General features: G+C 51.2%; 4 protein-coding genes across 8 annotated transcripts; 1 reads left to right on the forward strand and 3 right to left on the reverse strand.

The window, feature by feature from the left end:
* Window positions 1–103: 103 nt before the first annotated feature.
* Window positions 104–4098, reverse strand: LOC108097066. The gene is made up of 9 exons (XM_017199103.2): window positions 3929–4098; window positions 3376–3762; window positions 3229–3298; window positions 2595–3160; window positions 2208–2537; window positions 1706–1948; window positions 1195–1651; window positions 603–1135; window positions 104–539 (listed from the first exon to the last, which is right to left on the reverse strand). Exons 1-9 carry the CDS (start codon window positions 4092–4094, stop codon window positions 202–204), a joined length of 3090 nt encoding a protein of 1029 aa, XP_017054592.2. The 5' UTR covers window positions 4095–4098; the 3' UTR covers window positions 104–201.
* A 1224-nt stretch (window positions 4099–5322) lies between these two features.
* Window positions 5323–7636, forward strand: LOC108097067 (probable cytochrome P450 4d14). 2 transcript variants are annotated; one of them, XM_017199105.1, is made up of 3 exons: window positions 5323–5403; window positions 6120–6576; window positions 6644–7636. In XM_017199105.1, exons 2-3 carry the CDS (start codon window positions 6143–6145, stop codon window positions 7545–7547), a joined length of 1338 nt encoding a protein of 445 aa, XP_017054594.1. In that variant the 5' UTR covers window positions 5323–5403; window positions 6120–6142; the 3' UTR covers window positions 7548–7636. The 2 variants fall into 2 exon arrangements, with proteins under 2 accessions (XP_017054594.1, XP_017054593.1); XM_017199104.2 differs by lacking the exon at window positions 5323–5403 and adding an exon at window positions 5680–5846.
* A 208-nt stretch (window positions 7637–7844) lies between these two features.
* LOC108097077 (NADH dehydrogenase [ubiquinone] 1 alpha subcomplex subunit 7) lies at window positions 7845–8420 on the reverse strand. Its single transcript, XM_017199118.2, has 2 exons — window positions 8273–8420; window positions 7845–8181 (listed from the first exon to the last, which is right to left on the reverse strand). Exons 1-2 carry the CDS (start codon window positions 8333–8335, stop codon window positions 7930–7932), a joined length of 315 nt encoding a protein of 104 aa, XP_017054607.1. The 5' UTR covers window positions 8336–8420; the 3' UTR covers window positions 7845–7929.
* Window positions 8421–8725: 305 nt separating this feature from the next.
* On the reverse strand, window positions 8726–14453 carry LOC108097071 (skin secretory protein xP2). Of its 4 annotated transcripts, none has more exons than XM_017199108.1 (4): window positions 14168–14273; window positions 12809–13008; window positions 10005–10301; window positions 8726–9944 (listed from the first exon to the last, which is right to left on the reverse strand). In XM_017199108.1, exons 2-4 carry the CDS (start codon window positions 12851–12853, stop codon window positions 9063–9065), a joined length of 1224 nt encoding a protein of 407 aa, XP_017054597.1. In that variant the 5' UTR covers window positions 12854–13008; window positions 14168–14273; the 3' UTR covers window positions 8726–9062. The 4 variants fall into 4 exon arrangements, with proteins under 4 accessions (XP_017054597.1, XP_017054599.1, XP_017054598.1 ...); XM_017199110.2 differs by lacking the exon at window positions 14168–14273 and adding an exon at window positions 13240–13312; XM_017199109.1 differs by lacking the exon at window positions 14168–14273 and adding an exon at window positions 13207–13308.
* Between the last annotated feature and the right edge of the window lie 1523 nt (window positions 14454–15976).

Genomic DNA, 15976 nt, shown 5'->3' on the forward strand with positions numbered 1-15976 from the left:
CATTAAATAAATATGTATAGTATTATATATATGGTATTTCTAATACATACAATGTTTTTAAAAATGAGCAAATCAGATGTCTACTCATCGCTACGCCTGCTGATTGCTCTTCCTGTTATCGATAACTTTATTTTGTATCAATTTTAACTGGATTGGCGCCAGCTGTTTGTAAGATCTCTTCTATTCTAAAATCACAAAATATCAACACAGCCGGGGTCGTAGCGCTAAATTAACTCCGCTCCTCGATCGCAGCACAATCTTGATAGAGGGCTCCACGTCGGCGCCCATTGGAAGCAGCTGAAAGTGTCGCATCAGCTTGATCACCATGGTTTTCATCTCAAGGAGCGCGAATTTCTGGCCGATGCAGTTTCTCGGACCAGCGGAAAAGGGTATGTAGCTGTAGGCTCCCAGCCTTGAGGACTCCTCCCCGAGATGTCTTTCCGGCTGGAACAGAAGGGGATCGGAAAAGAGAGCTTCATCTCGAAGGAGCTGCCAGAGGAGTATGACGACGTTGGTTCCCGCTGGAATAAGGCCACCATCTGCCGGAGATTGGTGCAGAAGGATTGTCTAGTGCGTATTATATGCCCAGTTCTTCCACTTACCGATGGCCAAATCTTTTTCCAGACAGCGGGCCACTGCCGGGATTGGCGGAAACAGTCGCAGCGACTCCTTAACCACGCAGTTTAGGTAAGGAAGCGCTGCAAAATCTGCGAGGACCACGCCCCTCTCCAAATCCTGGCCATAGTGTTTTCTCAGCTCATCTAAGAGCCTTTGCTGCACTGCCTCGTGGCGGGAAAGCATGTACAAACAGAAGGACACAGCCGAGGTCGTGGTATCGTGACCCTCGAAGATGAAGGTGTTCACCTCGTCGCGGATTTGCTTGTCCGTCAGCGGTTGTCCATCCAGAGTGGCCCGCAGCAGGGTGTCCAGCAAGGCGTGGCGCTTCTCCGGCTGATCTGCGTGGACCTCCCTGGCCAGCAGGCTGCGGCGCTGTTCTATGATCCTATTGGTAAACTGGTGCAGGCACTGGACGCCTGCTTGTTGCTTCTTGAAGCCACTGGGCCAGCACAACCGAAAGAGCTGGGGAAATAGAAGATGCGGTCTCATGAACCTGGTGGCCAGGATGTTTGTCAAACTGAATGTAAGACGGATGGTTGGTTATTCAAAAGCATAAATAAGAAATCTACCGCCTACTCTTTTACAGCGTGAACCACCTCGGAATCCTCGTCTCCTTGGGCGCGCACACTAACCCCCATCGCGGTTTCGGTTATAATGTCCAGCGCAGCCAAACCCACATAGGGATAGATGTCTACGGCCTGCTGGCCCCGCGACAGGGGCTGCAATCGCTCAACCAACCTGCTACTCTGCCTGTCAAAGACCTCGACAAACTGTTCCAGGATGCTGAAGTGGAATGTGGGCGTGATGATCTTTCGCATGGTGTGCCACTCCTCTCCGCGGCTCAGGAGCAGTCCGTTGCCCAGCCAACCACGCAGAGCCAGGTACATGGTGCCCTTCCTCAGCTGCTGGGGACTGTGCAGCAGTGCATCCAAATGTCGCGGCTCGGCTGTAACCACAATCACGTGACCCATGACGGAGCCCATAAAGCTGCGACCGAAGCGCTGGACATACTCGGCGAATTTCTCGTGGAGATCTGCAAATTACCATTCGAAACTGGGAAGCTTTGACCACTTGTGCCACAACTCACTGTCTGGTCGGAAACTGCGCATCTGCCAGGCGGACCCCACGAGGGGAATCCTCGAAACACTGGGCACCACACTGCGCAAAGGGTGCCGCAGCTCCTTCAGCGCCAAGCGGAAGAGCCAGGCCACCAAGCGGGCTACCAGAAAGGTAGCCAGAAGTGCGACTAACATGTTATAACCCCTGCGACGCGACGTGGAGAACTGGGGAGCTCTCGAGCAGCCGGCAATCTTATCTGAAGCACCGCAAATGGATTACCTATTTATACATCTGGTGCACTCCACATTTTAAACTTTTATATAAGTGAACCAATTTGAGTGGTGCGCCTCTGGCAAGGGAGAGGCAGGGCGGTAAAGCACCAAGCTGAGCGAGACGGAAAACCACTGGCCAGCTGTTTTTCCACAACAGCTGATGAAAAACCACTCCACAGAAAACTATCACTTTTACCTAGAGTGTTCACATTTAATTAATAAACGTAATGACCGACGGGAGGAAGCAATTGTATCAGGCTGCGCGAGGCTTCAGGCCCAAATGGACTCCGTTGGCGGAACGCAGCACGATGTTCATCGAGTGGCGGGGATCAGGACCCAGGGGCAGCAGCTCGAAGTGGCGGAGCATCTTGCTGATGGTGCTCTTCATCTCCAGCAAGGCGAACTTCTGGCCAATGCAATTCCTCGGTCCGGCGGAGAAGGGGATGTAGGCATACGGATGAGTCTGCGGGACATCCGCGTCGAACCTATCCGGTCGGAACTCGTCGGGATTCTCGAAGTACTCCGGGTCGCGCAGCAGGACGTAAATGCCCAGGGTGAAGTTGGTGCCCGCAGGAATGCGCTGGCCGCCTAAAAGGGGACGAGTCGGGTTGGTTGACGGACCAGGAGGTTCTTAACACCACTCACGTATTTCCACATCCTCGGAGAACCAGCGCCCGATCATGGGCACTGGCGGATGCAGACGCAGAGACTCCTTAATCACGTTTTCCAGGTACTTCAGATTACCAAGATCACGCAGGGTGACGGGCCTCTTTCGATCCTCGCCCAAAACCTCAAGGATCTCCTGCAGCAGGCGCTGCTGCACCTCCGGATGCCTGGAGATTTCGTACAAGCAGAAGGAAATGGCCGAGGTGGTCGTGTCGTGGCCCTCGAACATGAAGGTATCCACCTCCTCACGGATGTCCTCGTCGCTCAGCGGCGCTCCGTCGATGGTGGACTGCAGCAGCACATCCAGCAGGGCCATGCGGCGCTTCTGGCCGAGATCATCTACCTGCTCGACCTGCTCTGCTGCTCTGTCCTGGGAACTACTGACCAGCGCTTGCCGCCGCTCTCGGATGATGCTCTCGGTGAAGTCGTGCATAACCTTGATGGCCGCATCCTGGCGTTTGGCCTCCGCGGGCTTGGTCAGTCGGAATATCCAGTCCACGCGCTGCCAGGCGTTGATGAATCGATGGATCATGATGTTGGTAACACTATCACGGAGAAGGAATCACAGGAAGTCAGACGAAACCCCGAATCCACCAGCACCAACCACACTCACTCATTGACAGCCTGGACGTAGGGCAGATTGGGGTTCATCTGGGCATTGATCTTGCTGCCCATCGCAGTTTCTATGGGCGAGGGGAAGACGTATTGAAATAAGAGGAGAAATCCCTCCAAGCGTTATGCCATCAACTGGTTTACAGACCTGCAATTATATCCAGCGCAGTGAGACACACCACGGGGAAGATGTTGAGGGGCGTCTGGCCATCGGCCTTCGGCAGGAGTTGCTCCACCATCACGGCGCTCTGCTGGTCGAAGATCTCGACGAACTGCTCCAGGATGGTGAAGTGGAACGCGGGCGTGATGATCTTGCGGCGACCATGCCACTTCCTGCCCGTGCTCATCAGCAACCCCTCGCCCAGCCAGCCGTGGAGCAGCTTGTACAGGTTGTTCTTCGTGATGTGCTGTTGGCTGCTCAGGACGAACTCGATGTCCCGCGGATCCGTCGAGAACACCGCCAGCTGGTGGATGACCCACACCCTGTATAGGCGGCCGTACTTGCGCTGGTTCTTGGCCACAAAGTCCATGATTTCTACAGATTACGAGGGGAGATTACTTTGCAGCAGGATTTACCACACTATCACTGATACACTGTTTTTGCAATGGTAATGATTGTTATCAGGAAAATGCTTCTAATAAACTTATCTCATAAAATATATTCACAGAATGACTTCTCTCCAAGTGGGGTGAGAACTTACGCTCGGCGTTGAGCCCGCGGTACATGAGCAGGTTTCCCAGCAGGGGCAGTGGGCGTGGTCCGGGCATGTAGTGCAGCATATCGTTGCGCCGCTTCCGCCAGAAGTAGTCCCACACGAGAAGGGTGGCGAACGCCACCAGGAGGAGCAGACCAGCAGCACCCAGCATTGTGCAACGGCCGACGAACGGTTCAGTAATAGAACTAAACTAACAAACCGGGCTCTTTATCTCCCGCATACTTCGTGGACTCTTAATCTGTAATCCGCCTCCAGTCCCACATCCGTAAGAGCGAACTAAGAGAACGCAATCTACTTATTTGGTGGTGCAGTTCGGATCGGAAAACCTGTATGATGTTAAATCATAGTCACGGTGATGGCTTGTATTTTTGAGGAGAGGTACAAATTATTATAAAATTAGGTGTAATTGAGATTGAGATATATTTTAAAACAGCTATTATATTTTATCTGAAATATTAATAGGTTTTAAATGCGTATAACATAGAAACACCTCTAAGAATCAGAGTGGTGGCTATATCTTATTTTTTAAATAATCATCGTGACTTGTTGATATGCCAATCCAGTCATCGTGAGAGCAGCAAGTTTTTTATCAACTGCCGTATTTCTCATTGAGCAGCTATACCTTCTTATCAGCAAATTAATTTGGTTAACCCTAACAATTACTAACAGTTATCGAGCTCCTATGGATTTGTAGATTTACACATCTCGAGAACTTTTAACTAAGTTGAATGAATGCACTTAAAGTAAGTTCATCTTCATGGTCCAGCGAATCCAGTTAAATATTAAGTCTAAAGTTTGATGGGCGTGATAATAAAGATATTCTCAGACTTACCCCGTTAAAAAAAAAAATTGTAATGATTCAGGTCTTATGATCGAAAGATATTATTTGGACCGTGATTAATGGCATTAAAAAATCATCAATTGACGATCGAATTGCTCTCAAAGTTTAGGCATAAGGTTGAAAAGAAATGTAATATTACGGATAGGTACACCTGTTATAGTCCAGCCTCTAAGCGGTTTCTCTCTGATCTGTGATCGGATCTTACAAATTTAAGAGTCTCGGGCTTAAAGAGAGCATTATGTGTCATATACTTAGTTGCATAGTTTTCCGCTTAGAAAAAATAGATCCAAGTTAAAAAATTGTTCTTATAACAACATGGGCATCGCATATGTCAACACAACATCTGATAATATTTTGATATTTTTTCAAGATCCACTATTCATGGATTTATTTATATTCAAGCCCTGCATTTGATCTTATCAGGAGAAGTGTAGGCAGATAGATAACCCACCGTAGTTGCATGGGACTTTTCCCAGGCTTTCGTTATCCAAGGGGGCGGAACCGCGCCGTATCAGTTTGAACTTTCAGTCTCCTGATAGTAACGTCGCCTTGAGTCACGGTGAAGGTGCACCTTCTGGTTAATTCATCTGATGGGCGATCCCTTCGTGATCCTTGCCGTGTAAGAGCTCCATATCCCATGACAGCAAGCGAACCGATATGAAAAATGCGGGAGGGGCGCCTCTAGGTTGTCGGTTAGTTTGACCCCAGTCGTAATTTTCGGCCTTCGCCTTGGTTTTCGGCTCCAGTCCACTGATTGTGGCAGCCTTATCGCAATCCGCGTCGGCTACAAAACAGCCCAACCGCCGAGCAGAACCAACCAGTCGATGGCAAACGGTGCCAGCGTCAGATAGATTCAATCTCATTGCCATCACCGTCACAGAAGAGCCAATAGTTCGGCCATGTATCTGGAGCTCGTCGTGGTTGTCCTGACGACCGTCCTCGTCTGGGATTACCTGCGGAACAGACGGCACAACCGGATGTTCGCCGCTGCTGGGATCCGGGGACCCAGGCGCTATCCTCTGGTGGGCAACGCACCCATGATGATCAACGAGTCACCCAAAAGTAGGTCATGATCGTTAGAAGCACTGGGGCACCAAAACCGTTTCGCATGACCAAGTTCTGGCATTCCTAATCAATAGTTTTTGAACGCCTCTTGCAGTTGGGGGTATTTTTGTTTAAAGAGAATTATCAGAAAGAAAAAAAGACAATACCTGAAGATGCTGGCTTAACCAACAAATGCAAGAACACAAAAATGTTTTCATCGAAATAATTCCTGCACATGACACTTAAGTTTGGAAACTAGGTTGATCACTTACAAACCATTTTCCCCTGCAGCTGTCTTCGATCTGCAATTCCGAATGATCAAAGAGTTCGGCAAAAATATCCAAATCCAAATGCTGATGGAGCGCGGCTTCATGACCGCCGATCCCAAGATGATCGAGGCGATCATGAGCAGCCAGCAGACCATCCAGAAGAACAATCTGTACGGACTGCTGGTCAACTGGCTGGGCGACGGACTGCTCATCAGCAACGGGAAGAAGTGGTTCCGCCGCAGGAAGACCATCACACCGGCATTCCACTTCAAGATCCTGGAGGACTTCGTGGAGGTCTTCGACCAGCAGAGCGCCGTGATGGTCCAGCAGCTGTACGACAGGGCGGACGGCAAAACGGTGATCAACATGTTTCCGGTGGCCTGCCTGTGCGCCATGGACATCATTGCGGAAACGGCCATGGGCGTGAGGATTAATGCGCAGCTGCAGCCGCAGTTTTCCTACGTCCAGTCGGTGACAACGTGAGTACACTACTGCCACAGCACTTCGCCCTGCCGCTTTGAGCTTCACACGTCCTTCTCTCCTCAGTGCCTCGAGCATGTTGGCCGAGCGCTTCATGAATCCCCTGCAGCGCACTGACGGGAGCATGAAGCTCATCTACCCCAAGCTGTTTGCCAAGCTGAACGACTCCGTGAAGAACATGCACGACTTCACCAACTCGGTAATCAAGGAGCGACGCGACCTCCTCCAGAAGTCCATTGCCAAGGAAGGAGGTGCTGATGAGGCCCTCCTGAACGATGTGGGTCAGAAGCGCCGCATGGCATTGCTGGACGTGCTCCTTCGGTCCACTATCGACGGAGCCCCCTTGAGCAACGAGGACATCCGCGAGGAGGTGGACACCTTCATGTTTGAGGGCCACGACACCACGACGAGCAGCATCGCCTTCACCTGCTACCTGCTCGCCCGGCATCCGGAGGTCCAGGCCCGCGTCTTCCAGGAGGTGCGGGATGTCATTGGCGACGACAAGTCCGCTCCAGTCACCATGCAGCTCCTGGGCGAACTGAAGTACTTGGAGTGCGTGATCAAGGAGTCGCTGCGACTGTTTCCCTCGGTGCCGCTCATCGGACGCCACATCACCCAGGACACTGTGCTGGATGGCAAGCTCATACCCGCCAACTCCGATGTACTTATTATGATCTACCACGCCCAGCGTGACCCGGACTACTTTCCCGAGCCCGAGAAGTTCCTGCCAGAACGATTCAGCATGGAGCGCAAGGGCGAGATCAATCCCTTTGCCTACACGCCCTTCTCCGCGGGTCCAAGGAACTGCATCGGCCAGAAGTTCGCCATGCTGGAGATGAAGAGCACGATCAGCAAGATGGTGCGGCACTTTGAACTGCTGCCGCTCGGCGAGGATGTCCAGCCCGTGCTGAACCTCATCCTGCGCTCCACAACGGGTATTAACTGTGGGCTCAAGCCACGCGTCTATTAAGGGTGTCCGTCCTGTAAGGTTCGATCTTTTTCTTTAACTAATTTTAAGTCCTGAACTGTATAAATATTTCCATAAACTACTTGAACACAGTTATATCCAGTGATGGATTTTGTTTTGTCTTCGCGTCAATGCAATTGTCTTGGATTATGGAAACGAATGCACGAATTTCGAACGCATCAAATGGTCAATGGACCCCGACATTTCTTTAACAGAACTCGTAAAGGGCACAAAAGATTAATTAATCTTGACAATATTCTAACCATCCGTCACTGAACACAAACTGCATGCACTTCTTCGTCGATTTGAATAGATTCTATATTAGCTTTAACCGGCGCGATCTACAACTCAAACAAAAGGCCAATTCCTGTGGTGCGGTGGACGCCTAATCCCAGGAGTAGACCTTGCCCGGAGTGGGCAGCTGAGAGGATGTGGTCTTTGCCGCTCCGCCGGCCTCCGCTTCCAGTTGCTTCTGCTGCTCCACCAAGTCGATGGGTGGGAAGACTTCGCGACGGCCATCCCGCTGGCAGTAGTAGTTCGCGGAGTGCAGATGCGACGGTCCCTCTGGGATCTCCGGCTGGGGCTGGGTGCGATCGGCTAGCCCGTCCTCGAAGCGCAGCGCCAGGTTGTGCTCCCGCTGCAAAACAATCTGGATTAGTCGGGGATTCTTCTTACATAACAGGAAGGCGCCTTATCCGCGGCAGTTCCTCGGAAATCTGGATACTTACGCCCAAGAGGAAGGCCCGGATGCGCTGGAAAAAAGGCGACACGTCACGGCGCAGGGCAGACATCCTGGTTTTCGATCAAGTTAACGTTTGAATTCCACAAAAATATCTTAGCACCTTTTGTTTTTTGAGATGACCAACTTGCGATAGGCCTATCGATAGAACTAACATTGGTCGCCGATGACGATATTTGATCGATCCCTTTACCGCCACAATATTTGAATTCAAAAAAAATTTATGTTTAAATATACATAAATATAAATATAAATATATGTTTAATATATATACGATATGGGATTGAGATAGTATAGTAACGTATTTCAGTCTGTTATTGATTTGCAAAACAAATCTCAAAGTACAATATCGAAAAACTAAAGATGGTTAGTTTTTTTTAATTCTCCTCTTAATTTTAGTTTAAGAATTGCAAAATTCTGTAACCAGAAAAACACCAACGAATTTTACTGTGCCTAGTGTTTATTTTATTAATATTATATCGCTTTGCACTTTTCCAACTTTTGTTTGTGGAAAACTTGAGTTAATTTCCATAGAAATATGGTTAAAAAATAAAGGAAACTAGCTCCTTTGGGCCGTTAATGAAATACATAAAAATAAATAGTCGCTCTCGATATTCTGTCTTCAGTGTTGTGTTCTCTAACCGTAAATTAAACTAAGTACGCCGTAAACTAAACTACTGCAATTTAAAGCTGCCGCTTTAGTAGTTGCGAGAGTTCCTTTAAAACGATTCTAGGAGGGGTCTTTCCTCCCTAGCTCCCAAGCTCCCTAGCTCCCCGGCTTATGCGGGCGTGGGCTCTGGCTGGGACTCGTCTGGCGAGGATTGAGTGGCCGTCTCGGGACTGGGCGCCAGCTGCTCCACGCTGATGGTGCGCACGAACTCGGCACTGGCTTCAATTACAATGGTGGGCAAGTCGTCGACGGCTGGAGCTGGTAAAACGGAAGCAGTTGGCTCCTCCACTCCCGACTCACTGGCCGCTGGTGTTGCTTTTTCTGCGGGCGATGCTTCCGAGACTACCACAGCCACGGGCGCGGGCTGAGGAGCGGGCACTTCTGGCGCCACTGGCTTAGTCTCAACGGGAGCAGGAACCGTAGCCGGAGCAGAAGCCTGCACAGGAGTCGGCTCTGCAGCAGGAGCAGAAGTGGCTTCGGCCTGTGGAGCAGGCTGTGCCTCAGGAACGGGCTCTGCGGCAGGAGGAGATTCCACAGCAGGAGCCACAGCAGCTGCACCAGCAGGAGCCACAGCAGCTGCACCAGCAGGAGCAGCAGCAGGAGCAGCAGCAGCCGCAGCAGCAGGAGCAGCAGTCGCAGCTGCAGGAGCAGCAGTCGCAGCAGCCTTAGCCGCCGGCGCAGGTGATGCGGACTTTGCCTTGGAGGACTTGCCCACGGCCGGCGAGGGAGTCCTCGACTTGAGGTTCTGCTCGTGGGCACTGCGGTCCAAGAGCACCGAGGTGGACTGCGGCGGCACCGGACTGGCCGCCCGCTTGATGTCCTCGATCTTGGCCTCCATCTCGGCGCGAATCTCCTTGATGGGCTTCAGCAGGAAGACGGGCACGTTGTCGTCCCGCCGCTGGTAGAGCATCTCGCCCTCGAAGTCCACCAGCTTGTGCTTGCGGGCGCGCAGCAGGATGCCCACCACCTTGTCGGAGATGTAGTTGTAGATCTGCAAGCAAGTGGCCGGATTAGAGGAGCAGGAAGAAGAAGGGATGCCGGAGGAACTCACGTTGAACAGCTCGCCGAAGGGGATCACGCGCATGGTGGGCTCGTCCTTGACGTCGTAGCCCTCCGAGTTGATGATCTGGCACAGCTCCAGCATCTCCTTCATCACGTGGATGTTGGCCTTCTGGCCGCGCATCTCCGTGAGGCTGCCGGCCAGCGGCTTTCCGTACTGGTCCTTCGAGAAGGTGGGCTTGGGCGAGGAGGCACGTCCGTCCTGGGAGAAGGGGTTCAGCAGCTGCGACTGCTTGTGCTGCGTCGCCTGGTTGTTGAACATGGCCACCTTGGAGGACAGCGGCGAGTCCTGGATGGGAGTGGGAAGGATGGGAAGCGCATTAGAGAGCTTTCTATGTCTGGAGGGGAGGCTGAGCTCTGGGGGATTATCCCCCCGCCCCCACGCCCAATTGATGTCTTACAAGTCGCGCAACTAGCGAGGAAGAGGAAGAGGTTCTTGCGGTTGCGGGAAAATTAATTAGCGGCAATTAAATAACAGCGGTCCAACATTTTGTGTAATTTTTCATCTAATAAGTGCAAGATGCCCGCGCCATGAGCCACAGCACCGAAGGAATGCGCAAATGTCGTGGTCATAAATAAGAGCCTCTGCGGAATAGGGGGCGGGCGAGCGGCGGGCTACGTGTGGGCGGGGCAGTGGTCGTTGACGAGCAGCCGAAACAACCGAAACAACGGAAACAACTGAAACATCCGCAGATCCCACTGTATGTGTGTACATACATATATACATACATACATATATACATACATACATATATACATACATACATATATACATACATATATAGTATACTCTTCCGAGATAGATAGCGACCCGCAAGAGCCAAGAAGAAAACAGGAACGACCTTCACGGCCTTCAGGTTCCTGTTCTCGGTCTTAGCTGGTGGTTGTTCCACCTGATTATAGTTAATGGGAGCCCAATCGAGTTGCCCATGAGCGAGAGGGACGAGGTGGCCAAGGTGGACCCCTCGCCGGTGCTTATATAACCCCACTTGCCACTCTGCCACTCTGCCACTTCGTCACTTCGCCACTCTGCCATTTTGGCACCGGCCGCAATGACGCTCTGAATTTGTCTCTTTGATCAATATCCAAAAATTCGTCAATCAGCGAATTTCATTCATATCACACTGGCAAAGGCGTTTAAAAATAAACCCAACGATGAATGAAAAGCGGCCAGAACTTGTCAACTTGGGTTTTCAGCTCTTCAGCTCCTCAGCTCCTCAGCTTTTCCGGCGCTGGGGAGAGTTTCGCCCCGGGGAGAAAGTCTGGGAAGACACGGCATAAATTTGTCCAGGGAAACAAGCATTGAAGTTGTTCATTGGTGGGAAGCCGCTCCTCCATTTGGGGTCGCTGAAAGCGAAATGCACACCCATTGTAAGCAGGGTCCGCGGATCCCCAAGAGCAATGGAAATGCACTGCCATCGACCCCAGGAAAGCAACAATTCTGGGAGGCTTTCGTTGGAGTTTCCCACTCAACTAGTTCATGGGTAAAAAATGTTCATTTAAATGGCATTTCAAAGGGAATTAGATTGAGACACTCTGCTCTTCGGCGTCGCAATTCCAGTTAAAGTTCGGTAAATAGTGGATACTGCACAATGGTATGCGGTCCTTCGTCTCATGGATCCCATGGATCCCATGGATCCCATGAATCCCATGGGATTATGGTTATTTATGGTGACAAATAAATTATATATGTACATAGAGGCCGAAACCGCAAACGGAATGTTCGCCTTTTGGGCAACATCTTCAGCTGCAGCTGGCCGGGTCCGGCGCGAATCGGTTACGTAGCCCCTGTTTTACGGATCTATTTGTCGGCGCCGTTGTCACTCTCGCGAAGTCTGCGCATTCTATATCTATAGCCTCTATATAATGTGGCGGTGTGGGGTTGTGGGGTGCTGTGCACATTCAGCATTGCTATTCCGATGGTCATTGCCAAGAATTTTTCCGTGTTTTGATCTTTGCTGTGCTGTGCTGTGCTGTGCGAAAACCCCTTTCTGTGTGTTTGTCTTTTTAGCTGATGGCTGATGGGTGGTGGGTGATGGGTGGGCGGGCAGGGGGGCGTGTACGAGTATATTTTGGCAATTCATGTGGCGACAAATTAAAACAAATACACCAGCGAATTTCAACAAAAAGAGAATTGTCCCCGCTTCGTTGTTGTTGGTTGTTGTTGGTTTTTGTTGGTTTTTGTTGGTCTTCCCACTGTTTGTTTGCAGCCCCAATGGCCATTCTGTTCTTTGTATCGTTTCGCGATCCTAATGATTTTTAATCATGGTCTTGGAAGCTGTCCAGACATTTTTCTCGCGGCTTTCGGCTGACATTTATTGTGGCCATTTGCATTATTGTTTTCCTGCCACTTTTTCCCCATTTTCCCAAGCTCTATTCTGGCCCTCACGCATCTCTTGCGCCTTCTGCGCATAAATAATTTTCGGAATTCGGGAATTTGTCGCACGAGATGTGCGAGCGGAAAAAACAAAACACAATACAATGTCGTCGAGACGCCGCGATCTTTTTATAGTTTTTATAGAACCGCGGCATTCCAAGCATTTCTTCCTCGGATCGCAGTCGAAGTCCCTTTTACTTTCTGGCCCTGTTTTCCTCATATTCTCGTACGTTTAGTGACCTGCCCTGCCCCAAAGATTCGACTCGGTGAACAGGTGCAACACACACACACACTGGACTCCGCATTTTAGCATTTTGCAGCACACACTGGACTCCGCATTTTAGCATTTTGCAGCACTGATGGGTCGGTTAGCCACAAAGCTGGGTGCATTATGTCTGGTTAGCGGATCAACTACTCACCACCACGAAGCGCAGGGCGCCCAGTTCGTGCGATACGTCCGTCATGATTCCGCCGGGCTTGGCTCTACTGGGCTCCGGGTTCTGGCCGGGATCTTGCAGGTTGCTGAATGGGTGCGGATCGGACTGGTCGCTGCTTTCTTGCCGGCTCGCCTCGAGGCCACTTGTCGCCGTCGTCGAATTCGCAACACTTCTGCCTCCGCCTGCAACCGAAAGAAGAAAGGGAAGAGAGTTGGAGACAAAGGCCCGCCGACGGGAAAGAAAGCAATTAAATTTGGCAACAAACAACAAATAGCAAACAACATTGGTAACAATGGAACTGAAATGTGTGTGAACTGCGGACATTGTGGACGGGTTTCGTCTGTGGTGTCTGTGGCGTTTCTCTGCTCTTGCCCGATTACCATTTCCTTTGTGACCCAGACCCAGACCCAGACCTCTATGGCTCCCGGTTTCCACCAGCCAACCAACCAACCAAGCAACCAACCCGAACCAAACTGCGCAAGATGATGAGCAGCGGTGAAAACACAAACACAGACACACAAATAGACACAGAAACAGAAACAGAAAGCTGGAAATGAGAAGAATGGGAACGGGGAACGGGGTACGGGTAATGGGGAACGGGGAATGGGGAACGGGGTACGGGGTACGGGGAATGGGGAATGGGGAATGGGGAACGGGGAATGGGGAAACAAAAACAGAAACAGAGGCTGAAGCGTAGCAAAACAGAGCTAAAGAAGACCGTTAGGCCTGAACTCTTGAGCGCCCCTCGCGTTTATAGACTCGTATGGTCGTATGGTCGCTATGGCCGTCGACCGACCCCGAAAGATGAACCGGGATTCGGTTTCGTGCCCATTTGCCGTTTTTCCCACTTGGAGTTAACTGGAAACTGCTGTGCATTAACCCCCTGGTTTCCGATTTCCGAATCACAATTTTCTATTTCCGAGTTCCGACTTGCAGGTGGCTCTGGCCACCAACAACCTGCTCTGTTTGCACGGGCTTCTGGATCGGATTGGGACCGATCACTCGAGGGATAGGTTATCAGGGAGCTCCAGAAATATTCTTAGATTAGCAATAAGTGGTATCTTGGGAGGTGTTTGGCGTTTGAAAAGAAGGTTTCCTAAAAGGCTTCCCCTTTCTCTAATCTCTAATCTAAACTCATCGAATACTGTAATAATAATGATAGTCCGTTTTAAAAGTCCCTCCCAAGAACAAGAGGCCTGCTGGAACACTTAGTCCACACAAATGATGTGAAAATATCCAGGGGCTTCGCGAACTTTTAGCTTCCACTCGCACTTTTCCACTTTCAGTTGCATCGACGCTTGTTTTTCTTTAGCCAGGGATTTTCCCGTGCCTCACACTCACTTTTCTGGGGGATTGTAGGAGTAGCTCCTCGTATTCTCGGCTTTTCTCGGCTAGCTGGAATTCCTCGGTGTGTCGGGCTTCCAGTTCTCCCTGCGATTCGATCCACTCACAATGCAAATGCACACGTTTCGAAAACGTTCTTCTTCTTTTTGATTGAACAACGAAAAAAAAACAAGAAAAATTTCTTCCCACCGCGAGTGCCTGCGTTCCGGGATGTTTTTTGTATAGAATTGATTTTGATTTGGATTTGGGTTTGGATTCGGACTCGAATCTGATCGCCTCTGGTGAGTATGTCTATAATATCTTGTGGGTACACGCCGTTTGGTTGCTGAGACCAAAAGTGAGCGCCGAAAGCGATCGCGCTTGCTTTTTATAGTCGCGCTGGCACACACACTGCGCCACTCACACACACACTCGCTACGGGGCACGCACACCAGCGCAGGGCAGCTGCTTTTCCGATGTTCCGATTTTCTGATTTTCAGCTTTTCAGCATTTATGCTTTTCAGCTCTGCTGTTTACTGCCTGCTTAACTGCGCTGTTGCTGTTTTCCCGCTCTCCGAGGCGCTCGCTCTCTGCACTTTCCTTCCCTCAGACTTCAGACCGCTCTGCCATCGCTCTTCCGTTGCAGAACGGATAACTCCTAGAAGTTGGGAGTTCGTGACGAGTTCAAGGAGCAGCAGCGGAGCTCCACGCCCGATGGGTGCACATGCACGCAGTCCCAGTCGACGGGGGTCACTCTCCAATCATCACCAGCTTACGCGCTCCGCTGATCCAGGGGCTGCCTTCTGGCATCTGGGGTTTGGGGTTTGTGGTCTGTGATCCGGGGTTCCGAGTTGCAAGTTGGAGTTGCGAGTTCGACCGCAGAGCAAACCGCGATTCCGTTGGCCTGCAAAAGTCGCAAAGAGCAGGGTGCACTGAGGGAAAAGCACAAGAGGTTTTACAACAACAAACTATTACGATCTGGTTATGCTTATATAATTTTTGATTTCACACTCATCCCAAGGGTTTTAACTATCGAAAGCTCGGAGGTAACTCCTAAAAGAAATCCCAGCTTCTTTGGGCCACGTTTTTTTGCGCGGTGTAGCGGCCTGTGGGAACTAAAGAGCGGTGGAAAGCGAGTCGGCGGTGCAGCGCTCGTGCCGCTCGTAACGCTCTTGGGAAAAACCGGAAGCGGTCGCCCGCCCCGCCCCCTCGGTCCCGCCCCTCGCCCTTGGGCAACCCGTGTACGTGTGCGAGTACATAGTCATGGATATAGATGCAGATATAGACCCGAAATAGACCGAACACCTAACGGTATGCCGACGGTCGGGTCTCGTTTCGATCGGGGGTTCATGTGACACGTAACGCGCTGCAAGGAATTTGGATGCCATTCAAGAATCGCGATCGCCCGCAGGCGGGAAACGCATCTTGGGTCGTCCCTCGGGTCCAAGAGCCCCAGGAGCCTAGGAGCCCAGAGCCGCGGAACCGCGGAACCCAGAGTCACCGGCGCTGTGCGCGTGCCCAGCTGCCTTGGCTTGTCAGCCTGCATTCGGACCTGGTCCACCCGGCCCGCCAATCTCGAGTATACGATTCTATTCCGCTAATTAAACAAATTCGACTGCATTGTTCGCATACAATGCTGGCTGTTGGGGCGTCGAGTGGCATCCTGGGTATCTTGGGATCCGCTCCGATCTCCTGGCATCCAAACCCAAGCCCGATTCCAACCGGCACTTCGCCGCATTGGAGGAATGCACTTTCCCGGGAAGAGCGTTGTTTGCACTCCGGAATAGAAGAGGCACCTCCCCATCCTCTGGATGGGTGGATGGGTCC

Source organism: Drosophila ficusphila, unplaced genomic scaffold, assembly GCF_018152265.1.
Source record: "Drosophila ficusphila isolate 14025-0441.05 unplaced genomic scaffold, ASM1815226v1 contig_198, whole genome shotgun sequence".
NCBI lineage: Eukaryota > Metazoa > Arthropoda > Insecta > Diptera > Drosophilidae > Drosophila > Drosophila ficusphila.

Bases quoted from the DNA above. Each gene is read 5' to 3' on its own strand.
- LOC108097066 (XM_017199103.2), bottom strand. From the start codon at position 4,094: ATGCTGGGTGCTGCTGGTCTGCTCCTCCTGGTGGCGTTCGCCACCCTT. The intron at 1,652-1,705 runs GTGAGTTGTGGC...GGTAATTTGCAG, and splicing joins GCGCAGTTTCCGACCAGACA to ATCTCCACGAGAAATTCGCC. The intron at 1,136-1,194 runs GTAGGCGGTAGA...TCTTACATTCAG, and splicing joins GTGGTTCACGCTGTAAAAGA to TTTGACAAACATCCTGGCCA.
- LOC108097067 (XM_017199104.2), top strand. From the start codon at position 5,684: ATGTATCTGGAGCTCGTCGTGGTTGTCCTGACGACCGTCCTCGTCTGG. The intron at 5,847-6,119 runs GTAGGTCATGAT...TTTCCCCTGCAG, and splicing joins GATCAACGAGTCACCCAAAA to CTGTCTTCGATCTGCAATTC. The intron at 6,577-6,643 runs GTGAGTACACTA...TTCTCTCCTCAG, and splicing joins TACGTCCAGTCGGTGACAAC to TGCCTCGAGCATGTTGGCCG.
- LOC108097077 (XM_017199118.2), bottom strand. From the start codon at position 8,335: ATGTCTGCCCTGCGCCGTGACGTGTCGCCTTTTTTCCAGCGCATCCGG. The intron at 8,182-8,272 runs GTAAGTATCCAG...ATTGTTTTGCAG, and splicing joins TCCGGGCCTTCCTCTTGGGC to CGGGAGCACAACCTGGCGCT.
- LOC108097071 (XM_017199108.1), bottom strand. From the start codon at position 12,853: ATGACGGACGTATCGCACGAACTGGGCGCCCTGCGCTTCGTGGTG. The intron at 10,302-12,808 runs GTGAGTAGTTGA...ACTCCCATCCAG, and splicing joins GCGCCCTGCGCTTCGTGGTG to GACTCGCCGCTGTCCTCCAA. The intron at 9,945-10,004 runs GTGAGTTCCTCC...ACTTGCTTGCAG, and splicing joins CCTTCGGCGAGCTGTTCAAC to ATCTACAACTACATCTCCGA.